Genomic DNA, 23,406 nt, shown 5'->3' with positions numbered 1-23,406 from the left:
TATAACTCTTTTCACATCTGAGCTACATAGTGAACTAAGGTTACATTTCCTTTCTTGTGTAACTTGGGGTTTTTGTGGTTAATAATTGTCTCTCTTTTCATTTGTTTTGTTTTCTCTGTTTTCTAAGTCTTAACCTTCTGGCAGAAATGAAAATCTCCTTGAGCATGTCCAAACACTTTAGGTATTTTACCAGTTTAATTTTTTTCTCAGTGATATCTTGTCTGGAACTCTCCAACCTCTTGTGTTAATCTGGCCTTAGAATTTTCTTTGCCCCTTTCCTAGGTCCTTCTGCCTCCTGGATTAAATCAATATCATCTTAATTCTTGGTTTACTTTCTAATTTGATGAATCACTGTCTGCATAGCTTCCTGAGAAAAGCATATGGGAGAATTTTTTTTTTTTTTGAGATTCTGTATTTACCTTAGTTTGGTTGATAGTTTGGCTTGATATAAAATCCTTGGTTACAAATAAACTACAGAAGTTTTAAAAACATTCCTTCATTATATTTTAGCTTCTAGTGTTGTTGTTGACAAATCCAATGTCATTCTAGTTCCCGACTCTTTTATTGACAAGTTGTTTTCCATGAAAGATTTTAGGATCATCCCTTTGTTCCCAGTGTTTTGCGATTTTACAGTAATGCATCTTGGTTAGATCTTTTTTCCTTGATTATGCTGACTACTCAGTGAGTTCTATCATCATAGAAACTCATTTCCTTTAGTCCTGGGAGACATGTATTGTATTAGTTCCTTGACCGTTTCTTCCTATCTGTTTCCGTAGTTCTCCCTTCCTGTAATTCTTTTATTAGAATTGGACATCCTGGAATGATTCACTAATTTTCTTATATTTTCTCCCCCATTTACCCATTGCATTACTTTTTTTTGTTCTGTTTTCTGGCAGAATTCTGCAGCTTTCTCTTCCATCACTTTTACTGAATTTTGCATTAAATTACATCAATCTTATTTTTAATTTCCAAAAGTTCTTTTGGACTCTAGAGCTTTTGCTCTTTTCTGTTATATCTTCTTATTTCATGGATGTACTGTAATCTCTATGCTCTCTGAAAATACTAATTATTGCTTTTCTGAAATTTTCTTTTACTTCTGGCATTGTTTCTGTCTCTCCAGTTTCCATTTTTCTGATTGTTTTGGTCTCTTAATTTCATGTTGGAAGTTTATTTCATTATATGTTATTCTTTTCTATTGATATTTAAGAATGAGGCATTAAAGTGTTGACAGAAGGCTCTGTGAATGGGGCTAGTATTTCCTAACCTTAAGTGGACATTACTATAGAGTGATTAGAAGAGGAGCTGACTTTTCATGGGAGAAGGAGAGCAACTGTCAGTATTTCAGGGTCTTTTCCCGGGGCCGAATTTTCCCAGTGAAGAATCTTGCGTACTCCTTCCTAGGAAGGTATAAGCCTGGCTGTCAGCATTTTGGGAGCTCCTTGTGGGAATGGCACCAGGGATCCCATTGTTTACTACATAATCTTTTTTTTTTTTAATTTTTTATTATGTTATGTTAGTCACTGTACAGTACATCATTAGTTTCTGATGTAGTGCTCATGATTCATTGTTTGCATGTAACACCCAGTGCTCCATGCAATACATGCCCTCCTAAATAACCATCACCGGCCTATCACAGTCCTCTACCCTCCTCCTCTCTGAAGCCCTCAGTTTGTTTCCCAGAGTCCATAGCCTCTCATGGTTCATTCCCCCTTCTGCTTACCCCCTTCATTCTTCCTTTCCTTCTCCTACCGATCTCCCTGCTATTCCTTATGTTCCATAAATGAGTGAAACCGTATGATAATTGTCTTTCTCTGCTTGACTTATTTCACTTAGCATAATCTCCTCCAGTCCCGTCCATGTTGCTGCAAATGTTGGATAATCGTTCTTTCTGATGGCTGAGTAATATTCCATTGTATAAATGGACTACATCTTCTTAATCCAGGCATCTGTTGAAGGGAATCTCGGCTCCTTCCACAGTTTAGCTATTGTGGACAAGGCTGCTATGAACATTGGCGTGCATATAGCCCTTCTTTTCACTACGTCTGTATCTTTGGGGTAAATACTCAGTAGTGCAATTGCTGGGTCATAGGGTAGCTCTATTTTTAACTTTTTGAAGGACCTCCACACTGTTTTCCAAAGTGGCTGTAATCTTAGACTTTATATCCCTGTTTTAAACATCATCAGCTCTATTTAGTGCCCTCCAATATATAGACCCTGTTTTTACCTCTGTGGAGAGTAAACTATCACATGGAAAAAGGATTCCAGGGGAGAAAGCCTGGCAGAATACAGTTAGGGATAATGAACTGAAGGTCTTACAGACTTTTTTTTTAATAGAAAAAAATAGACTCTATTTAAATTTTTTACTTTAGAAAACTCTATTTTGTTATTTTAATTTTTAAGTTTTTATTGAAATTCCAGATAGTTAACGTACAGTGTAATATTAATTTCAGTTGTACAATTTAGTGATTCAACACTTTCATACAACCCCCAGTGCTCATCACAGCAAGTTCACCCCTTAACCCCCTTCACCTGTTTCACCCCCCCACCCTCCCTCCCACCTCCCCTCTGGTAACCATCAGTTTGTTCTCTATAGTTAAGTGTCTTAACAGACTTTTAAAAGACTTGTAACCAGTTCTGTTTCCATTCCCAAGGTACATACTTCAGACCCACCACACACACACACACACACACACACACCTTCAGGGGTTCCTGGTACTTCCAATCCCTGAGTTTTTCTGTATAGATAATAGACTTGATCTTGGCTGTGCAGAAGCTTTTTGTCTTGATGAAGTCCCACAAGTTCATTTTTTCTTTTGGTTCTCAATTAATTATGAAGAAATTGAGTCAGTGATAAACAACCTTCCAAATAACAAAACTCCAGGCCCGGACGGTTTTCCTGGGGAATTCTACCAAACATTCAAAGAAGAAATAATACCTATTCTCCTAAAGCTATTTCAAAAAATAGAAACAGAAGGAAAGCTACCAAACTCATTCTATGAGGCCAATATTACCTTGATCCCCAAACCAGGCAAAGACCCCCTCAAAAAGGAGAATTACAGACCGATTTCCCTAATGAATATGGACGCCAAAATCCTCAACAAGATACTTGCTAATAGAATCCAACAGTACATTAAAAGGATTATCCATCACGATCAAGTGGGATTCATACCTGGGATGCAAGCGTGGTTCAATATTCGCAAATCAATCAGCGTGATACATCATATCAACAAGAAAAGACTCAGGAACCATATGATCCTCTCAATCGATGCCGAAAAAGCATTTGACAAAATACAGCATCCTTTCCTGATTAAAACCCTTCAGAGTGTAGGAATAGAAGGTACATTTCTCAATCTCATAAAAGCCATCTATGAAAAGCCTACTGCAAATATTATTCTCAATGGGGAAAAGCTGGAAGCCTTTCCCTTAAGATCAGGAACTCGACAAGGATGCCCACTCTCGCCACTATTATTCAACATAGTACTAGAAGTCCTTGCAACAGCAATCAGACGACAAAAAGGGATCAAAGGTATTCAAATTGGCAAAGAAGAAGTCAAAATGTCTCTCTTTGCAGATGACATGATACTCTATATGGAAAACCCAAAAGAAGCCACTCCCAAACTATTAGAAGTTATAGAGCAATTCAGTAACGTGGCGGGATACAAAATCAATGCTCAGAAATCAGTTGCATTTCTATACACGAATAACGAGACCGAAGAAAGAGAAATTAGGGAATCCATCCCATTTACAATAGCACCAAAAACCATACGTTACCTTGGAATTAACTTAACCAGAGACGTAAAGGACCTATATTCTAGAAACTATAAATCACTCTTGAAAGACATTGAGGAAGACATAAAAAGATGGAAAGATATTCCATGCTCATGGATTGGAAGAATTAACATAGTTAAAATGTCCATGCTACCCAGAGCAATCTACACTTTCAATGCTATCCCGATCAAAATACCGAGGACATTTTTCAAAGAACTGGAACAAATAGTCCTTAAATTTGTATGGAAACAGAAAAGGCCCCGAATCTCCAAGGAACTGTTGAAAAGGAAAAACAAAGCTGGGGGCATCACAATGCCGGATTTCGAGCTGTACTACAAAGCTGTGATCACAAAGACAGCATGGTACTGGCACAAAAACAGACACATAGACCAATGGAACAGAATAGAGAGCCCAGAAATGGACCCTCGGCTCTTTGGGCAACTAATATTTGATAAAGCAGGAAAAAACATCCGGTGGGAAAAAGACAGTCTCTTCAATAAATGGTGCTGGGAAAATTGGACAGCTACATGCAAAAGAATGAAACTTGACCACTCTCTCACACCATACACAAAGATAAACTCCAAATGGATGAAAGACCTCGATGTGAGACAGGAATCCATCAAAATTCTAGAGGAGAACATAGGCAGCAACCTCTACGACATCGGCCAAAGCAACCTTTTTCATGACACATCCCCAAAGGCAAGAGAAACAAAAGATAAAATGAATTTATGGGACTTCATCAAGATTAAAAGTTTCTGCACAGCCAAGGAAACAGTCAGAAAAACTAAGAGGCAGCCCATGGAATGGGAGAAGATATTTGCAAATGACACTACAGATAAAAGACTGGTATCCAAGATCTACAAAGAACTTCTCAAACTCAATACACGAGAAACAAATAAACAAATCAAAAAATGGGCAGAAGATATGAACAGACACTTTTCCAATGAAGACATACAAATGGCTAACAGACACATGAAAAATGTTCAAAATCATTAGCCATCAGGGAAATTCAAATCAAAACCACGTTGATATATCACCTTACGCCAGTTAGAATGGCAAAAATTGACAAGGCAGGAAACAACAAATGTTGGATAGGATGTGGAGAAAGGGGATCCCTCTTACACTGTTGGTGGGAATGCAATTTGGTACAGCCACTTTGGAAAACAGTGTGGAGGTCCGTTAAAAAGTTAAAAATTGAGCTACCCTATGATCCAGCAATTGCACTACTGGGTATTTACCCCAAAGATACAGACGTAGTGAAGAGAAGGGCCATATGCACCCCAATGTTCATAGCAGCATTGTCCACAATAGCTAAATTGTGGAGGGAGCCGAGATGCCCTTCAACAGATGCTTGGATTAAGAAGATGTAGTCCATTTATACAATGGAATATTACTCAGCCATCAGAAAGAACGATTACCCAACATTTGCAGCAACATGGACGGGACTGGAGGAGATAATGCTAAGCGAAATAAGTCAAGCAGAGAAAGACAATTATCATATGGTTTCACTCATTTATGGAACATAAGAAGTAGGAAGATTGGTAGGAGAAGAAAGGGAAGAATGAAGGGGGTGTAAACAGAAGGGGGAGTGAACTATGAGAGACCATGGACTCTGGGAAACAAACTGAGGGCTTTAGAGGGAGGGAGGTGGGGGATTGGGATAGGCCGATGATGGGTATTAAGGAGGGCACGTATTGCATGGCGCACTGGGTGTTATACGCAAGTAATGAATCATGGAATTTTACATCAAAAACTAAGGATGTACTGTATGGTGACTAATATAACATAGTAAAAAATTATTATAAAAAAATAGACTTGATTCTTGTTGATTTTCCTCCAACATTCCCACCCTCCCCAACTGTATTCCTCCTTCTTGTCCCCGGGGCTCAGTTTTCAGTCTTCTATTTTCTGCCAAGTTGCCCACTTTCCAACTTTTATCTTTAACATTTGGAAGAAGGGATAATTGTACATGGAGAGAATTGGGGTGGTTTCTTATTGGTCTCTGTATGTAAGAAGAGGTATCTTTAGGAGACAGATTAAATGCTGTCTTTAAGTAGAGGTTTGTTCTGTCTTGTGTAGAAGGGCTACCTGTGAGCCTGAGAATGCCTGAGCTGTCCACAGCCCACTGTCAGGTAAATTCACCCTGTTCAGCATTGTGAATGGGTGCCCTTGACATCAGCAACTGCCGTCTCTATTTTTGGTATCACTAATATTTTCTTTACCTTTCAGTTGACTTTGCTCCCCTCTTATCAAGATTCTTATCTGCTCTAAGGAAAGAATATGATCAGCTTATTTAAACTAAAGTAGAAAGAATTTCTTAAAGCCTTAGCTCTCTTGCAAATACTTGTGTTATGAAAGAAGATTGACACTATAAAGGGTGTTATTTTGGTTATCATTTAGTCTGTGAGGGAGGATATGTTTGGGTTGAGAATGGAATGAGAAAGATATCCTGGCCCCTCAGAGGTGGAGGAATAAACATGTATGCCAGGCAAATAGATTGTATTAGGTACACCGCCATATTTGTGAACAGTTTAAAAAGAATTTCCACATTGCTGCTTTGCATTTTTATTTCTTGCAAACATGTACTTGAAGATCATTGTGGAAATAGCTTGGATTTAGATACTGTTTTGTTTCACAGAAATTTCTCTTTTGAACTCAGTTTCAAGCTTTGGCCAACTATGTTGTGGAATAGCCTAAAATGACAGTCTAAATTCCTGGGCTTAAAGATATTTTTGGCAGAAGAGTCACTGGGGTTGCAAGTATTGCATTTTAGATATTTTTATATTATACTGGGATGAGTTCTAGAGCTCCAATGTATAATGTAAACAGTTTGAATAGGATTAGCGATTACTTCATGATAAGAGACTTTATTTCACAACAATAAAAAAGATACTGGAGTTTTTTTTTTGTTTTTTTGGGTTTTTAAAATAATTTTTATTTTGTTATATTAGTCACCATACAGTACATCCCAGTTTTTGATGCAATGTTCCATGATTCATTATTTGCGTATAACACCCAGTGCACCACGCAATATGTGCCCTCCTTAATACCCATTACCGGCCTATCCCAATCCCCCACCCCCCTCCCCTCTGAAGCCCTCAGTTTGTGTCCCGGAGTCCACAGTCTCTCATGGTTCATTCCCCCTTCTGTTTACCCCCCTTCATTCTTCCCTTCCTTCTCCTATGGATCTTCCTATTTCTTATGTTCCATAAATGAGTGAAACCATATGATAATTTGGTTTTTTTCTCTGCTTAACTTATTTCACTTAGCAGGAAGATTGGCTCCCTGCTCAGTGGGGAGTCTGCTTCTTCCTTTCCCTCTCCTCTCCACTCGTGCTCTCTCTGTCTCTCAAATGAATAAATAAAATCTTTAAAAATAATAAAATAAAGTATTTAAACAATAAAATAAAATCAGGTGTATTAAAACTCACATTTTTTTTTTTCTGTAGAGTTCCAGGGATTCTTTTGCAGTGGTGAGGCAAATTCTGCTTGGCATGTGGTTGTAGTTTAACTATTCTAAATTTATAGTTTCTGCTGACTGTTCAATATACTTCCCAAATATTCTGCAACTGTTATTGACAAAGATTAGACTATAGAGCTTTTGGAGAGGCTGAACATGTTGCTAAGATGGGCTATGGATTTCTTTTTCTTTTTCTTTTTAATTTTCCTGCTTTTATTTTAGCCTTGACAGGAACTAGGGATGATTGTGCAGGAAAACTAAACCTTACCACCAACCTAAATGTACTGTTATTTTAATCTACTGAGGAGCAGGACTCGCAGTAGAATAGGATTGTTCAGCCTGAGGGGGCCATTCAGCTGTCCTGTGGTGTCAAGTGATCCTAGGTAAATTGCGTGCTCTGGGGCCAGGTGCTCCAGATTGCTCACCTTGAACGGTGTGTTTTCTGGCAGCAAATCCAAGAGTGCAGTGTGGTGTCATAGCAGTGCTGGCGGAGCAGTCTCTAGTGCTATGACCTCTGGTCAAAGAAGTAATTAGGTTGGACTGGAGAAAGAAATTAGCACCACATTGATTGTAATAACAGTTCTACTTTCTGATTATGTGATCCATTTCATTCTTTGGGCAGGGTTAGCATTCCCAGCTTCATATAATTAGAAACAATAATTTTTCTATTTGGAAAAAATATTGTACAGTTTTCCCAATTACCTACATAAAAAACTACCCCAAACCTTAGTGGCGTAAAACTCCTATTTATTATATTCCATTCTTCTCTGGATAGAATGAGCACAGTTGGGTAGATTTCACATAGGGTTTCTCATTCTGTTGCAGTCACATTTGGGCAGGAGCTATAGTTCCCTGAAGATTCTACTGGGCTAGGCATAGCAGTCAAGATGGCTCACTCATACAGCTGGGACTGCTTACTGGAGTGTCTCCTTGTGGCCTCTCCATGCAGCTTGGGCTTTTCACAGCATGACAGCTAGATTCTGAGAGCGAACCTCCCAGAAGGAACATGTATTCCAAGAGGCAGGAGGCTGGACTGCTCCTAGAATAGCTTTAGCTCCTTGCTCTTGTGTTTGATAGATCAGAGTAGTCTCAGGGTCTGCCCAGTTTCAAAAGTGTGTAGAAACAGATTCCATCTCAAACTGGAGGTGTGTGAGGGTCACGTTTTTGCAGAATAGTACTTGGGAGTTATTGTAGTCATCTTTGGACAGTACAATCTGTTAGAAACTCTTGATTAATGAAGAACTGTTTGATGCTTTAAGACTATATTTATTCTGGCATCGATATTGTATATGTGTGCATGTATATGTTATGTAAATATTTTTTGTATGTGCATGAATATATATGTTTGTGCATAGATACACATGCATACACACACATATATGTACATACATACTTGATATTTCAGTATCAATATACATCATTACTCTTGGCTTAAAAAATACACATAACCACACTTTTAATTAGTGTTCACAAATCTCAAAACCATCTGACAGTTGAACTACCTATCTCCGGCTGAGATTGTGTTACCACTCCCCATGAAAACTGTTTTGCATCTTCTCTATTCTCAAATCTTGAACACCACCTCCTACCCTATTCACTCTCAGCTGATGACCTTGCTGCTTATTTCCTTGAGAATAGGTACCCAGAAAAAAAATTTAGTTCTCCTGTCACCAAATCTCCCAAATGCCTTCATTTTCTGAGTTCTTTGTGTTTCCTCTGTGACAGTATATAGAATATCCAGGCTAAACGGAGCCTTCCTTTTGACCTGGCACCCATCTCTTCTTGGCTACTGAAGGACTTAACACCTGCATCATCAAATTTTTTCTCTTTACTGAATCATTTTCTTCAGCATAAAAATAGCCTGAAATTTTGTCTCATTCAAAAAAAAAAAAAAAAACACAACCCTCCCCTGATTGCACAACACTGTTATACTACCTCATTTCTCTGCTTCCAGTTACTGAATATTCTACAAAAGAGCTATCTGTACTCTGTTCCCATTCCCTTCTCTTCCATTACTCTTGAATTAAAAACTGCCCTTATATAAGTCAGTGATGGCCACCACAATGCCAGATGCAGTGGCTAACTCTCAGTCTATATGAACCTCTCAGTGCATTTGACAGAGTCTTCCTTAAAACCCTATATTAAATACACTCCTGCTTTTCCTGTTGTCTCACTACTTTTTCTTTCTTAGTTTCCTGTGCTAGATACTCCTCACTTTTCTGACCTGTAAATGTTGGAACTCAGCGTCAAACCTAGCATGTCCAAATTGAACCTTGTTTCCCTCCTCCAGACATGCTCCCCAGGTCAGGAAAAAAAAAGCAATCCTTGACTCCATTCATATCCCACATCTAATCCATGAGCAGATCCTGACAGCTCTCCATACAAAACATGTCTAATCTCTAAGTCCTAGAGGTTTTACATTACCATTCTTACCTTTCTCTAATCAACTATCATCCTGTGGATTGTTGTAATAAATAGCCCCCTGACTGGAACCTCTGCTTTCCTCTTTGCCCTTTCATGGTTTGTTTTCACTCAGGGTGATGCTTTCAAGCTTTAAGTCCTATCATATGACTCTTCTCCCTATTTCCAGTGGCTTCCAGTCTTGCTTGGAATAAAAGCCAAACCCTTTCACATGGCTCACACAAAGGCCCTGCTTAATCTGTACCCTGTTGCCTCTGACTGAATCACCACCACTCTCCCCCTTGTTCACTTTGCTGCAGTTGCACTGACCTCTCTGTTCTCCATGAACATGCCAAGTCCACTTCCACAGCAGGGCATTTGTCCTTGCTGTTTCTGATGTCTCTAAAACTTCCCCAGTTTTTTTTTAAGTTTTTATTTAAATTCCAGTTAGTTAACAGTGTAATAAACTTCCCCAGTTTTCCCAAATGCTGTCACCTTATTTCATTCAGGTTCCTACCTGAAGTTGCACTTCCAAAGAAGCCTTTCCCTGACCACCCTACCTGAAGCAGTACCTTCCCCCATGCCCCAGCCAACCCACCATTGGCCACCTCCTGTCCCTACTCTGCTTTAATTTTCTTGTTAGAACTTATCACCACCATTATGTATTTGTCTCTGGTCTATCTCTGCTCTCTAGAATGAAACCATGGAAGTAGGGACTTTGAATCACAACAAAGTGATAGCACTCATCAGGTGCTCCATAAGCATTTGTAAATCAAGTGAATGAATAAATGCTTATGTGTGTATGCAATAGATTACTGTGTGTGGTTGATGGGAAAATAGCTTTCTATTTTAAACTTCAACTGGTGGCCCTGTTTTATCAAAAAGAAATGCATGTGCTGGAAGCAAAGTCCACATTGCCTTTATTGCTTACCTTAAGGTCTCAATTTTCCAGATGATATAATTTGCTTAGGCCTTGTTACTTGAACTGAGTTTGTGAGTTCTGCCCTTCTGCCAGCATTGTGTGCCATCAAGGTACTTAACTTTTCTTCATATGATCATCAAGTGAGGAAAGGACCGCATGCTATTTGAAATGATGTCGTTAGAGTGCATGATTCCTAAGGTTTTCTACTTAAAAATAATTTCTCTATGAGAAATTTAAAGGTCTCATGCTCCATTAGATGATTTTGAAGTAGCATGATGTCCTGAACATTTTAATCATAAGATCACTGCCACCTAAGAATATTAGCTGATTCTGCTAGTTTGTAATTTTCTTTATTATTAATTTTATTTATAGTTACTTTAATTGAGCTTATTTTAGCAAGGGTCTTTTTAGGGGAAATTCCAGATAGAGGCTTTTCTAATATTATGGTACAGGTTGATCTGACCTTAAAGAGCATTCTTTATAGATAAGTTGTATTCCAAAACTTTTAATTATCATATAAAATCATGCTTCTCTATAACAGAAACAGAAACCTAAACATTTCTAAACCAAGATAGCACTTGTGAGCAAGTAAGACTTTAGTTTTTAAATCTATATTCTTAAGTAAATCTTTTTCTCTCAAGCATCTACTATCATGGCATTTACATTTCTTACCTATAAGGTTGAAACCCCTATGATGTCCATAATTAAGGTCATTAAGATGTTTCCACTTTAACTCTTATAAAGGTGACACTTTTTATTAAGCTGAAAAGAGTAGAAATCTGTGACACTAGGGACGCATATTGTTTACAAAAGCTAATTAAAACTAGATGAGGCCTGGAAACCGGAGTGAATGTTACTCCAGAGACTGTGGCTTTTTATTGAAACCTTAGTTCCTTCGAAGTAGGGCAAGTGATTTTCTCTCTGCCCTCCCTGACTTGAGGATCCCTCCTAGAGAAACCAGAGATGCTACATACATAGGAACTTCTGACAGAGGAAACAGCTCAAGGCTCCTGTTTAATTTTCTGTTCTGATTAAGTTTAGTAACTCTGGTTACTGGAAAATGAATTGTCCAGAATGGAGTAGAGATAAGTGGTACTTTGCATGAGACAGATCAATTATATTACTTGTTAAAGGTCTTTATATAGAGATTTTTAGGCAGTAGAAACTAAGGACTTTGCTTTAAAATTCTTAACTATGTTCCTCTTTACATTGCCTTTTTTAGAGGTTTAGAGAAATGAACACTTTTCATAGTTTAACTGTTTCTTTTTTCATTCTCTTTCCATATCCCTTTTTCATCTCACCCAACACCAAAAATGCCCTTTCAGAAACACAAAGTAGATCTTTTCTACAAGCTACGCCATGTGATGAATGAACTTATTGACCTTCGAAGGCAACTACTGTCTGGTCACCTTACTCAGGATCAGGTGCGGGAGGTTAAGCGGCATATCACCGTGCGCCTGGACTGGGGTAATGAGTAAGTATGAATATCATTTGGGCATTTCAGTTACATTTATGTTAACTCAGTTCTTACAGAGTTTGTACCTGATCAAAGCTTCTCTTCAGTGTTGAAAAGACATTGTTATATTCTCCACTAAGCTATGATCATTTTTACTATGAGTAGTTGTTTCTTTTAGTTTAGCAAAGGACATTCACTGACTCTACACATTGAAACTCTCTCAGTCTTAATTTTGACTTCTGGAAAATTAAATAATTGGACTGCATTATCCTCTGAGGTCTCTTCCAGCTCAAAATTTTTTATTCTAGATCTCAGTAATCAGAGTATACTTCTGTTTCATCTTTTCGTATCTTTATTTTTTCATGTGAATTCTGTCTTTTACATTTTATAGCCATACAATTAATCTGAATAAGCATATACTACAAATGAGACCTGTCTACATCTGTACTTCAAAATATTCCTAATTAATTTATCGTTCAAAAATAGTCCTGCTTTTATGCAATAGGTATGATTATTTGCTGTTTTCATAGTATTCTAAGACTTTGGGATAGGAAGCTAGAGTAGATAGTATTCAAATTCTTTTTCTTCCTAGTTATAATAATTGATATAATTCTCAAGTGATTTTGTCTAATTATCTTAAAATCGAGTCCATTGAACTTTGAAGTGACCAGATTGCTTCCTATTTAAGATATACATACACCTTAAATATATTTTAGTATAAGTCTTTAACTCCTCTCCCTGTCAAGACATCATTGAAATGATAAAAATAAAAAGAATGGTAGGGGACCTAGCAATAAGTGGGATATATGAAATAATTTCTAGAATCTGGAAAGTATATGGAGTATTTAGTGATGGAGCAAGCCCCATATATGTGGAAGAAACTTTAGCTAATGAAAGAGCTGTTCTGTCCTGCAGTTTGCAGAATCATGGAGGATAGGAGGGTACCTTGGCACTTAAAAAGGGGGGATTGCTTAAAAGTATATAAAAAGACTAACCCACAGCCAGGTGTTTGTCTCTCCTTCGGATAAAGAAATACAAAGACAGACTGTCTGGGGGGAATTGGGCAACAAGAGTGTGCACTGGGACCTTATTGCAAAGCTCTCCATATTGTGCCATTTAAGGGTTCCAATGACCAGATCCCTTCCACTTACTGGAATTAGAAGCTTCCTTGGTTATCAGAAAGAGCGAGTTCTCGACATTTGCTGCAACATGGACGGCACTGGAGGAGATAATGCTAAGTGAAATAAATCAAGCAGAGAAAGACAATTATCATATGATTTCTCTCATCTATGGAACATAAGAGCTAGGAAGATCGGTAGGGGAAGAAAGGGATAAAGAAAGGGGGGGTAATCAGAAGGGGGAATGAAGCATGAGAGACTATGGACTCTGAGAAACAAACTGAGGGCTTCGGGAGGGGGTGGGGGAATGGGATAGACCGGTGATGGGTAGTAAGGAGGGCATGTATTGCATGGTGCACTGGGTGTTATACGCAACTAATGAATCATCGAACTTTACATCAGAAACCCGGGATGTACTGTATGGTGACTAACATAACATAATAAAAAACATTAAAAAAAAAAAAAGAAGCTTGCTTGGTCACCCACCATATGCAAAAACTCCCCACACTTCCAGTGCCTTTTAAATTGGGATGGACAATTCAGTATCACCAGGTATTTAAAAAATCCTTCAACAGAGAAGAGAGAGAGACCAGGATAAACAAAAATACTCTGCCTCCCCCCCAGGAAATAACCTGGCCCCAGAGACAACTAGAGATTAGTAAAAAAAAACTTCTTAAAAAAACCTCTGTGCATCCTCAAAGAGAATCAAGATCCATTATGTGGAATAAAATACTCTGAAAAAGTAATGGAGAATGCGATTTCCAAAATAAAACATTCAAGACGAGAGCAGTAAGATAATTTTCTGTTATCTCTGGGAAAATAAAAAAATGGGAAATGGTTGAAGAAAGAAGAACAATACAGAGATTCAATCCAGGGGTTCTAACATCAGATATTATAATTTCTAGGAAAAGAACAAAGGCAATAAAGAGGAAATTCTAAAGAAATGATAGAAGAGAATTTCCCAGAGCCAAACAGCCAGGAGTCTTAGATTGAAAGAGCCCACCACATACCTACTATAATGAATGGGGGGAAAAACCCAAAACCCACAGCAAGGTACTTTAAGATATTTCAGTATTCCAGGGGTGAAGGGAAGATCCTAAAAGGTTTTCAGGCAGGAAAACAAGTCTTCTTACAAAAGAATAAGTATCACACCAACCTCAAAAGTTTTATCGGTGACACTGGATGCTAGAATACAGTGAAGTAATATCTTCAAAATTCTGTTGGGAAGTGGTTTGGCAGCCAGAATTTTATTAACAGCCAAACTATCTAATCAAGTGTAAGGGCCAGCCAAAGCCATTTTAAAGTATTCATGGATGTGGAAGTTACCTTTGATGGCCTGTTTCTTAAGAAGGAACTTGAGAATGTGTTCTTGCAAAGTGGAAGAGCAGTTTGGGAAAGAGGAAACACAGAATCTTATCAAGTCAATCCACCCCAGAGTGGATGCTGTTCATCCTCAGAAAGGAAAAAAATACAACCCTAAATTAGCTATTTGCGACCTTCTGAAGTGACAGCATCCTATCCTTGTTTGTTTCATTAAATTACATCCTTTTTTTGACTGTCAGTAGGGTTGCTTGGCACACTCCACAGACTCCTTGTATGATATAACGTGGCTTCAGGTGTACCATAGATTGGACAGTGTTCTCTAAATCCAATTTTGGGCAATAAAAATCCGGCAAAATACTGGATATTAGCTCACAGCATAACTACTGATTCTGTCTCCTCAGCCCCAAACAGTACTGTGTTATAAAATGGCATTATTCCATTTATTGAATAAATTAATGATAGTAATACTTGCAAAACTAACATTACTATGTGCCAAGCAAATTATAAACTTGAACTGATGACACTAAATTGTATATAAGTCATTATGTTGCAGTTTAGCTGCAGTTGTGCATACCAGTAAATGAAGAAGAGAAATACTCAAGAAATATCAATACCTCTATAATAAAACTTGGAGAACAGACCAATCAGATTTCGCAATAAAATCTGAAAACTTAAAGATGATGGCTTGGAAATGAGTTCAAATTATATTTGAAAAAGGCGAAGACCATTACAAATACCTGTCAGTAAATTGCAGAGTTATCCCACCTTCATTTTTAAAGATTTCACGACAGTGTTTATTTAAGTAATGATCCTTTGTGGTACACTTGAAATAGCGTATTTACCCACGACATTTTTAAAAAACAGTCTATGATTGTAACGTTTTCTTCATTACCTGTAGTCTAAGGTTTTTTTTAAATTTTTTATTATGTTATGTTAGTCACCATACAGTACATCATTAGTTTTTGATGTAGTGTTCCATGATTCATTGTTTGCATATAACAGCTAGTGCTCCATGCAATATGTGCCCTCCTTAATACCCATCACTGAGTTAGCCCAACCCCCCACCCCCCTCCCCTCTGAAGCCCTCAGTTTGTTTCCCGGAGTCCATAGTCTCTCATGGTTCATCTCCCCCTCTGTTTTCCCCCCCTTCATTTTTCCCTTCCTTCTCCTGATGATCTCCCTGCTATTCCTTATGTTCCACAAATAACTGAAACCATATGATAATTGTCTTTCTCTGCTTGACTTATTTCAATTAGCATAATCTCCTCCAGTCCTGCCCATGTTGCTGCCAATGTTGGGTAATCGTTCTTTCTGATGGCTGAGTAATATTCCATTTTATATATGGACCACATCTTCTTTATCCATTCGTCTGTTGAAGGGCATCTCGGCTCCTTCCAGAGTTTAGCTATTGTGGACAATGCAGCTATGAACATTGGGGTGCATATGGCCCTTCTCCTCATTACATCTGTATCTTTGGGGTAAATACCCAGTAGTGCAATTGCTGGGTCATAGGGTAGCTCTATTTTTAACTTTTTGAGGGACCTTCATTAGTAAATTTTTCTCAGCAAAGTATATATGTGTGTTGAGGGGGAGTATTTATATGTCCATTTTAATAAACATAAAAATCAGGAACGTAGTTCTGTCCCCTTCCCTTCTTCTTTCCCTTCTCCCTCCCCTCTCCCTTATTCCTCCTTTCCCAGCTTCTCTGTATCATCTTTCCTCTTTACTCCACTCCACTTCTTTCCTCCCCTGCTCTTCCTCTTCCTTCCGTTTTTCCCCTTACCCCCAGTGGAAAATATAAAAACTTGAATGAGAACTTTGTATATCTATTATTATTAGAGAAAAAAAGACCTATTTCCCCCAGAATCGATAGGACTATTCTCTCTGGTTCTCACTTGAATGAACCCTTTAAAAAAATTTCCTTCTTACTTTGAAAGAAGTGATGGTATACTGTAGAAATAAAGCCACTTCATACCATTAGGTTATGTAAAGGAGACTTGTTCTACACAGTAGCTGAGCACTGATAACCATATCCATTATTCCTGTTTTATGCCCTGAGAGTTCCACACTTCTTGTCCCCTCACACTTTTGTAAGTGCCATAAAATACTGAAGCTTAGCATATGTTGGCATGTAGGAAATGCACACTCAGTGTTTGTGGAATGTATTTTTTGTTTTAATTGGTATAAGTAAATATTAATCACATATAATTTTAAACTTTTATGCCTTTTCAGTAAGCCCTTACACAGACATCACAGCTCTGCCTTGTCAGAACCTATTTTAGAAGCTATTAATAACAGCTATTATTATTGAATACATCTGCTTATATCACTGTGGCAAGTGCATGGTCTAACATATGCATTTTTTTAAAGGTTTATTTATTAGGGAGTGTACCCACAAGTTGGGAGAGGGACAGGGGGAGAGCAGCCTCAAGCAGATTCCCCACGGAGCATGACGCAGGGCTCCCACAACCCGTGAGATCATGATCTGAGCTGAAGGCAAGATGCTTAACAAACTGAGCCACCCAGGCACCCCTAACATATGCATTGTTGTAATGAAATGCTATTATGCTCTTCCAAGACAAGAGCTCTGTTTTACCTGATGAGGACACTGAGGCTCCAAAGTACTTTTTCCAGTGTTGCATAGTGAGTGGTAGAACTGGTTTTTGTACCCAGAACTGATCCCAAAGTCCATATACTTTGTGTAGGACCTTACCATCTCTCTGATTATTTTTTAAGTGTGAGTCTTAAAACCAAGCAAATTATTGCCAGTATTTCTAGTCTATGGGTTATTTGATCTTTGTTCTGTTCTCCTAGTGTGAACGCTGTATGTCCCATAGTATATATCTGATTTAACATTGAATTAGAACTTTCAAGGATAAAAAGTAAACTGAATCATGGAACACTACATTAAAAACTAATGATGTACTGTATGGTGACTAACATGACATAATAAAATTTTTTTAAAAGTAAATGGGTATTATACTCTTTTATGTAGAGTTTAAATTAAATGCAGAGCTCTCCACTTCTACATAACAACAATTTTTCTTTTGTTTCCTGAGATTAAGAATTCTTATTTCTTTGGCTAAAAAAATTGAAGATCCCAGAGTTAAATTTATATGCTTATACTTGTTGGCCAGTTTGCATATGTGTACACTCATTCCAAAAGTAAAAATTACTAAAATTATATCATGTAAAAATAGGCACTTAAAATGTTGTGTTCTTATGTTTTTAGAAACTGAAATATGGAAAGGGCATAAAACAAAGTTGTGCTTAAATGAACTAGACATTATCTCTGCGTAAGTCTCCTACTCAAAGAATAAGTCAGTTAATTACATCCTCTCCAGTGGAATTTTAAAACAATTTGTCTAGCAATATAATTTCGATGTGTTAATATTTTCAACACCTTACATAAAAATGTTGCTAAAAGTTTTTTCTCATTCTAATCTCATCGCTACTATAGCATACCTAAGTTAAATTCATGTTAACCCAGGACCAACACACGTTAATTGATCTTTGCCTTAGAAAAATACCTAAGTAAGAAATGCTTTATTCATAGAATAATTTATAAGATTTTTGTATTTCTTCTTTAGGAAGAAAGTACAGATTTGAATATGGTGTAAACATTTTACAGGCTTTTGTTGAATTAGAATGAGTTTCTGTAGATTATCAAATGAAATAGTATCTTTTTTATTCTGAAGTCTCAACGTTTAAGACAAATCACCAATAAATATATAATTTCTAGTTCTTATATTGTCTTTCTCTCCCTCTATCATAGCCTCTCTACCCCCCTTTTGTACCCTCTTCCTCAGATTTTCATATATCCTAACCCTTCCATGTCCCTTTCTTCCCCCATAGTTTATATCCTTCACCAAAGGAATTGCTTTTAGAGGAAGCAGCACAAGCAGAAGTTTGGGTTGTAGTATGCAGAAAATACTGCCACCCCCTCCTTCACGCCAACAAGTTTCCTCTGAGTAGATTTTTAGCTGGGACTCAGAAGGGCTTATGGCTCAGTACTTTCCCTTTAAGGACATGGTTATATTTTCCAGCTTTGGGACACCTGAAATAATAGAAGTTTCCAACAACTTCTTCTTAGAGTCATTCTGTTACAGGGTATTGTGCCCATCAATTAGTACCTTGCTGTACCCAAGAAGTCTGAGATAACAATGTTTAAAGTGTGCATGTGTCAAAATCCTCCCATGAAGTTATGTTCAGATGAGTAAATTCCCCCCCCCTCACTCTTTGGGCATCTGTTTTGCTCACCATCATACCCTGCACTTAGCACAGTGTCTGCACTTGGCAGGCACTATGTGAATGTGAATCTAAGTAATAAAATAGGTTTGTTCTTATGCCTGATAGCCACTCATTCACCAATCTATATTTGTTTCCTTCTGGATTGATGTATTTGCACAAAACCATCCCTCAAACTATTATGACTGAATAGATTACAGTCACGTATTAGTATTTAACTTTCATGGTTATTAGTAGAAAGACAGAAGGTATGGTGGAAATACCATAGTTTCAGAGTAAGACAGACATAGTTTGAGACAAGCCCACCTCTGCCCCCTTCATAGTCTACTTCATTAACCTCTCTGGACCTCAGTTTTCTCAATTATAAAATGGATATAATACTATGTACTTCCCATATTGCTTAAAGATGATATGTATAAAATGCCTAGCCCAAGTAAATGCTCAGTAAAGGGTAGCTATTATTATTTATGTCTTATTATATTATTATATAAATATAAATCATTCTTTCATTAGTGTTGTTATTATCTATATGCTCTCTTTACTGTAAGTATTAGAAAAAGCCTGTACATACAGGAAATATTTTTTTTTTTTTGCTTTTTTGTTGTTGTTGTTTAAATTCAATTAGCCAACATAGAGTACATCATTAGTTTTTGGTGTAGTGTTCAGTGATTCATTGGGTGCATACAGGAAGTCTTAATAATCTCTAGCCTTTCTCAACCAATTTTGGGGGAGAACTAAGTCCTGATAACTTAAAATATCCATTGTTTATAATTAATTAACTTCAAATTATTTTCTGTGTTCTGTGGTTCAGATGAGGAACCACAGAAGAAAAGGATACAATGGAAAATAGAATAGAACTTAGAACATTCTAAAGAAATGCAAAATTCAAAGAATTTGATTTAGAGATTCAGGACCTTTAAAGAGGTGCACCTGAAAGAATATAGGACCAGAGTATCTCTTATTCACTGCTGTGTCCCTAAGTTCTGCATGAACCTAGCACAGAGTAGGTGCTAACAAATATTTATTGAATTATTGGGATGAATGAATGAGTGATCAGTGGCAAGTGGTGAGACAACAATAAATGTTTTTGTGAAGACTGTTTACCTAAACAATTAGACCATTTTTGAAAACTCTGCTCTATACTACCTGTATATAGATATGCATAGATGTATACCTCCTGCTTGTGTCCATCTGTTCAAGAGTCTCTTTTTCAGACACTGTATCTCTTTGATCACAATCCTTGTACTTTAGGCCATATTTTGGCTAATGATATAACACATAATTATGATAATTATAACAGCAGTAGCAGTTTACAATGCCAGACAGTGTGCTAAATGCTTTCCGTGGATTGATCTTTACGACAGCATATGATAGTAGATAGGACAGTGTGGCCTGGTGGAAGAGCCAAAATGCAAACCAGGTAATTTGACACCAGAGCCCATGTTCCTCGGTACCCTGCTGCCCTGCCCCCTGTTCTGGGAAGACAGAGAAAACACTAAATTAACTGCTCTCTGCACTTGTTGTTCACTATTCTTAGAGTAATCCACAAGGAGAAATAGCCAGAAACCTCTTTTCCAGAATGAAATTTGTAGTGAATGTGTCGGGCTTCTCACCACACAGCATCTCTGCCTTTTTCCAGTAGGCCAGTCCTCCCAATTTAGCTTCTGAAAACTACTCGTCCTCCTTTGAAGACTATCTCAGTAGAAGGAATTCAGTCTTCAGTTTTATCAGATCACCCATTAATAATTTTCTTATTTCCTAAGATAATGAAATCAAGAAACTAAAAGGTACTGTGCTCTACTGACTTCTAGGAGACAGAAAACACTGCTCCCAGATGAAAATGAACATTTGTTTGACTCAAAACTGCTGTATTCCCTGTATCCGGTACCACTGGTGGGAAATGATAGGTCCTCAGAGAGTACCTGTGGGGTGAGTGGATGGGTGTATGCATGGATAGGTGAATGGACAAGCAAGCTAAGGGTGTCACAGTGCTAAGACAGAGTTTGCATACATGCCAGTCCAGACAGCCCATTGCTGTGTGTGGTGCACAACCACAAAGTACATACACTCAATCCTAGCCCTGTTGTCTTAAGTCCGTTGGGATTTTTTTCTAATGCCGTCGTTTTGATTGGAATATTCACACAGTCCTTTTTGTTACTTAATTGTAATATTTAAACTATCAGATATTTTGTGAGCACTGATGGTTAAAGAGTATGGAATTTTGATTCTTCATTGTTGTATTTTAGAAAGTTTTAATAGCTGACTATCGAAAATTGGAAAATGTTTTTTAGTGATCAAATGTATGATTCCATTTCCCTAATATAAATACTAATGTCATTTTTTCATCTTTCCACTGTTTTTCTACATGCATATTAAAGTATCTTAAATACTTTGAGATTATAATTGCAAAATTATCTTTATGATGTAAATTGCTTTTTATGACAAGAAAGGTAGAACGGATGTGCTTCAGCTTTCTCTTGCTTTCCGTGACACTGCTGCCTTTACATGCAGTAAGTGTTGGAAGCCAGAGACCTGAAATTATATCAGAGAAATTAAGAATAGCTAATATGAAGTGACTAAATGCAGTATTTTTTTGATATAAGAAGACCTACTCAAGTACATTTCCTTCAATAATCAGATTCAATGGCATGGTTTTGCCATTAAACCGTAAACTCTCATAGTTAAGGCCAACAGTGTATTACTGAGTTCATCATGTGAAACTGAGGATTTTTTTTTTTTGCACCTAGTACCAATAGTTATTTCTTCTTTAAAAATTCATGTTTCTCTCTCCCTCTTTTTTAAGGGGAGAAAGAGAGAGAGAGAGCACAAGCACAGGGGGAGGGGCAGAGGGAGAGAGAATCCTAAGCAGACTGGATGCCCAGCACAGAGCCCAATGTGGGCCTAGATCTCAAAACCCTGAGATCTTGACTTGAGTCAAAATCAAGAGTTTGATGCTTAACAAATGAGCCACCCAGGCACCCTATAAAAATTCATGTTTTTGTATTAAAGGATGGTGAAGGGGGGAGAAACAGAATGAACCATGAGAGACTGTGGACTCTGGGAAACAAACTGAGGGCTTCGGAGGGGAGGGGGTAAGGGATTGGGATAGGCGGTGATGGGTATTAGGGAGGGCACATATTGCATGGTGCACAGGGTGTTATATGCAAATAATGAATCATGGAACATTGCATCAAAATCTGGGGATGTACTGTATGGTGACTAATATAACAAAATAAAAATTATAAAAAAATAAAATAAAGGATGATGTAAGTTATATAATAGAAAAACTTGAGTTTTTATCTTTTAGGAGAAAAACAGGTTTTTCCTTTTTTCTTGCCTGCTAAAAAGTACAAATCTGAATTTTGATTCTTAATCATGGTTATCATATTAGCCTATGCGATTAGTATGTTTGCTTCTACCTTTTTTGTGTAGGTTTGATTTTCTATTTTCATTTCCTCAATCTTATTGCAGCTTCTTTAACCTCTTCATATCTCTTCCTATAAATAGGTTATAAATTATAAATAAAATAAAACAGATGCATTTTGGATGTATACATGGATTTTTAAATATATTTTTTCACATGGTTTATTTTAAATGAGTGGTAGTTTTATGCGCAGAAAGAGCCTACAGAATTAGTTTTGCTGGTATGTTCTAGAAGTGGGTCATAGTCTAGTTGAAGAGAAAAAAATACATACTTCTCCTTTCATTGGCTATGGAATACTTTTGCCAGACACAGTAATTCATAACCCTTGTGTTGGAGCATAGGGTGGTCACAGAGCAGCTCTGAAGCCCTGATGAGAGTTATAAACCCTCTCCTCAGAAAAAAATTCATACATGAACACACACACACATACTGTTGTAAGCAGTTTCGGGGTCCACAACCCCCTAACTCCATTTGACTCCAGGTTTAGAGAATGAGAAAAGAGCTAATATTTACTGAACATAAATTATGTGTCATTTTTGAATGCACAAGTTCTGGCTGTCTGCAGTTATTTACACTGCCTCATACTGCCTGCCATAGTTAATCAATCATTAATCACCATCTCTTACTCTTGCCTCCACAAGTTATACCAGATCTTCCAAATACTTGGGGTATTTTTTTAGGAGTAGTACTCCTTGGTTAAACTTTCATATAAAGTTTCTTAAGATATTGGTTAATCATCAGAGAGTCAAAAATTGACAGTTGTAGATCTTTTGATGTTTTACACAAATGAACGTTTCCAGTTAGAATAAGAATGTTACTAGCTTCCTTTTGTATGTGAATTTGAGGAAGGACACAGCACCTAAGATTTTTTTTAGAAGTAGAAGCCTGGATCATCACCTGTGAGAGAAGAAAACAAGGAATTTAAAATGTATCAGGAATAATAACCAGTTCCACATGTGCTGGCTATGGAAATAAACACAAATGGATTGAACTAAATATATATATATATATATATTGGCTAATGTGTGGTAAGGTCATTACTATAACCAATGTCAGTATTAATTAAATTGAAAATGAGATTAAAACTCAATTAAAACATAGATTTCTTTGAGTTCAGTATCTTTTGGAGGGTGATTTTTTATGTGTTTGCATGGACCCTGAAAAATTTTTTCATCCTAATGAAAGTAATGCATGATGGAGTCTTGAGCATGCTTGTAGGATTACGAGGAAGAGAAAAATAAAACATGACTTATTAATAATCTATAGAGGGGTGCCTGGGTGGCTCAGT

At 37.3% G+C, this 23,406-nt stretch overlaps 1 protein-coding gene across 1 annotated transcript in view; it reads left to right on the top strand.

Annotated features, from left to right (window-relative positions):
- DOCK3 (dedicator of cytokinesis 3) overlaps positions 1 to 23,406 on the top strand; it is a gene marked incomplete at its 5' end in the record, with an annotated part of 534,371 nt that overhangs the window by 311,623 nt on the left and 199,342 nt on the right. Inside the window, one exon of the mRNA XM_040628234.1 lies at positions 11,875 to 12,023. Within this exon, the coding sequence (XP_040484168.1) occupies positions 11,875 to 12,023 (149 nt within the window). The remainder of the gene's footprint in view (positions 1 to 11,874; positions 12,024 to 23,406) is intronic.

The sequence above is a fragment of the Ursus maritimus genome, unplaced genomic scaffold, assembly GCF_017311325.1.
Source record: "Ursus maritimus isolate PB19 unplaced genomic scaffold, ASM1731132v1 scaffold_14, whole genome shotgun sequence".
Classification (NCBI taxonomy): domain Eukaryota; kingdom Metazoa; phylum Chordata; class Mammalia; order Carnivora; family Ursidae; genus Ursus; species Ursus maritimus.
This window is presented reverse-complemented; position numbering and strand designations above follow the sequence as displayed.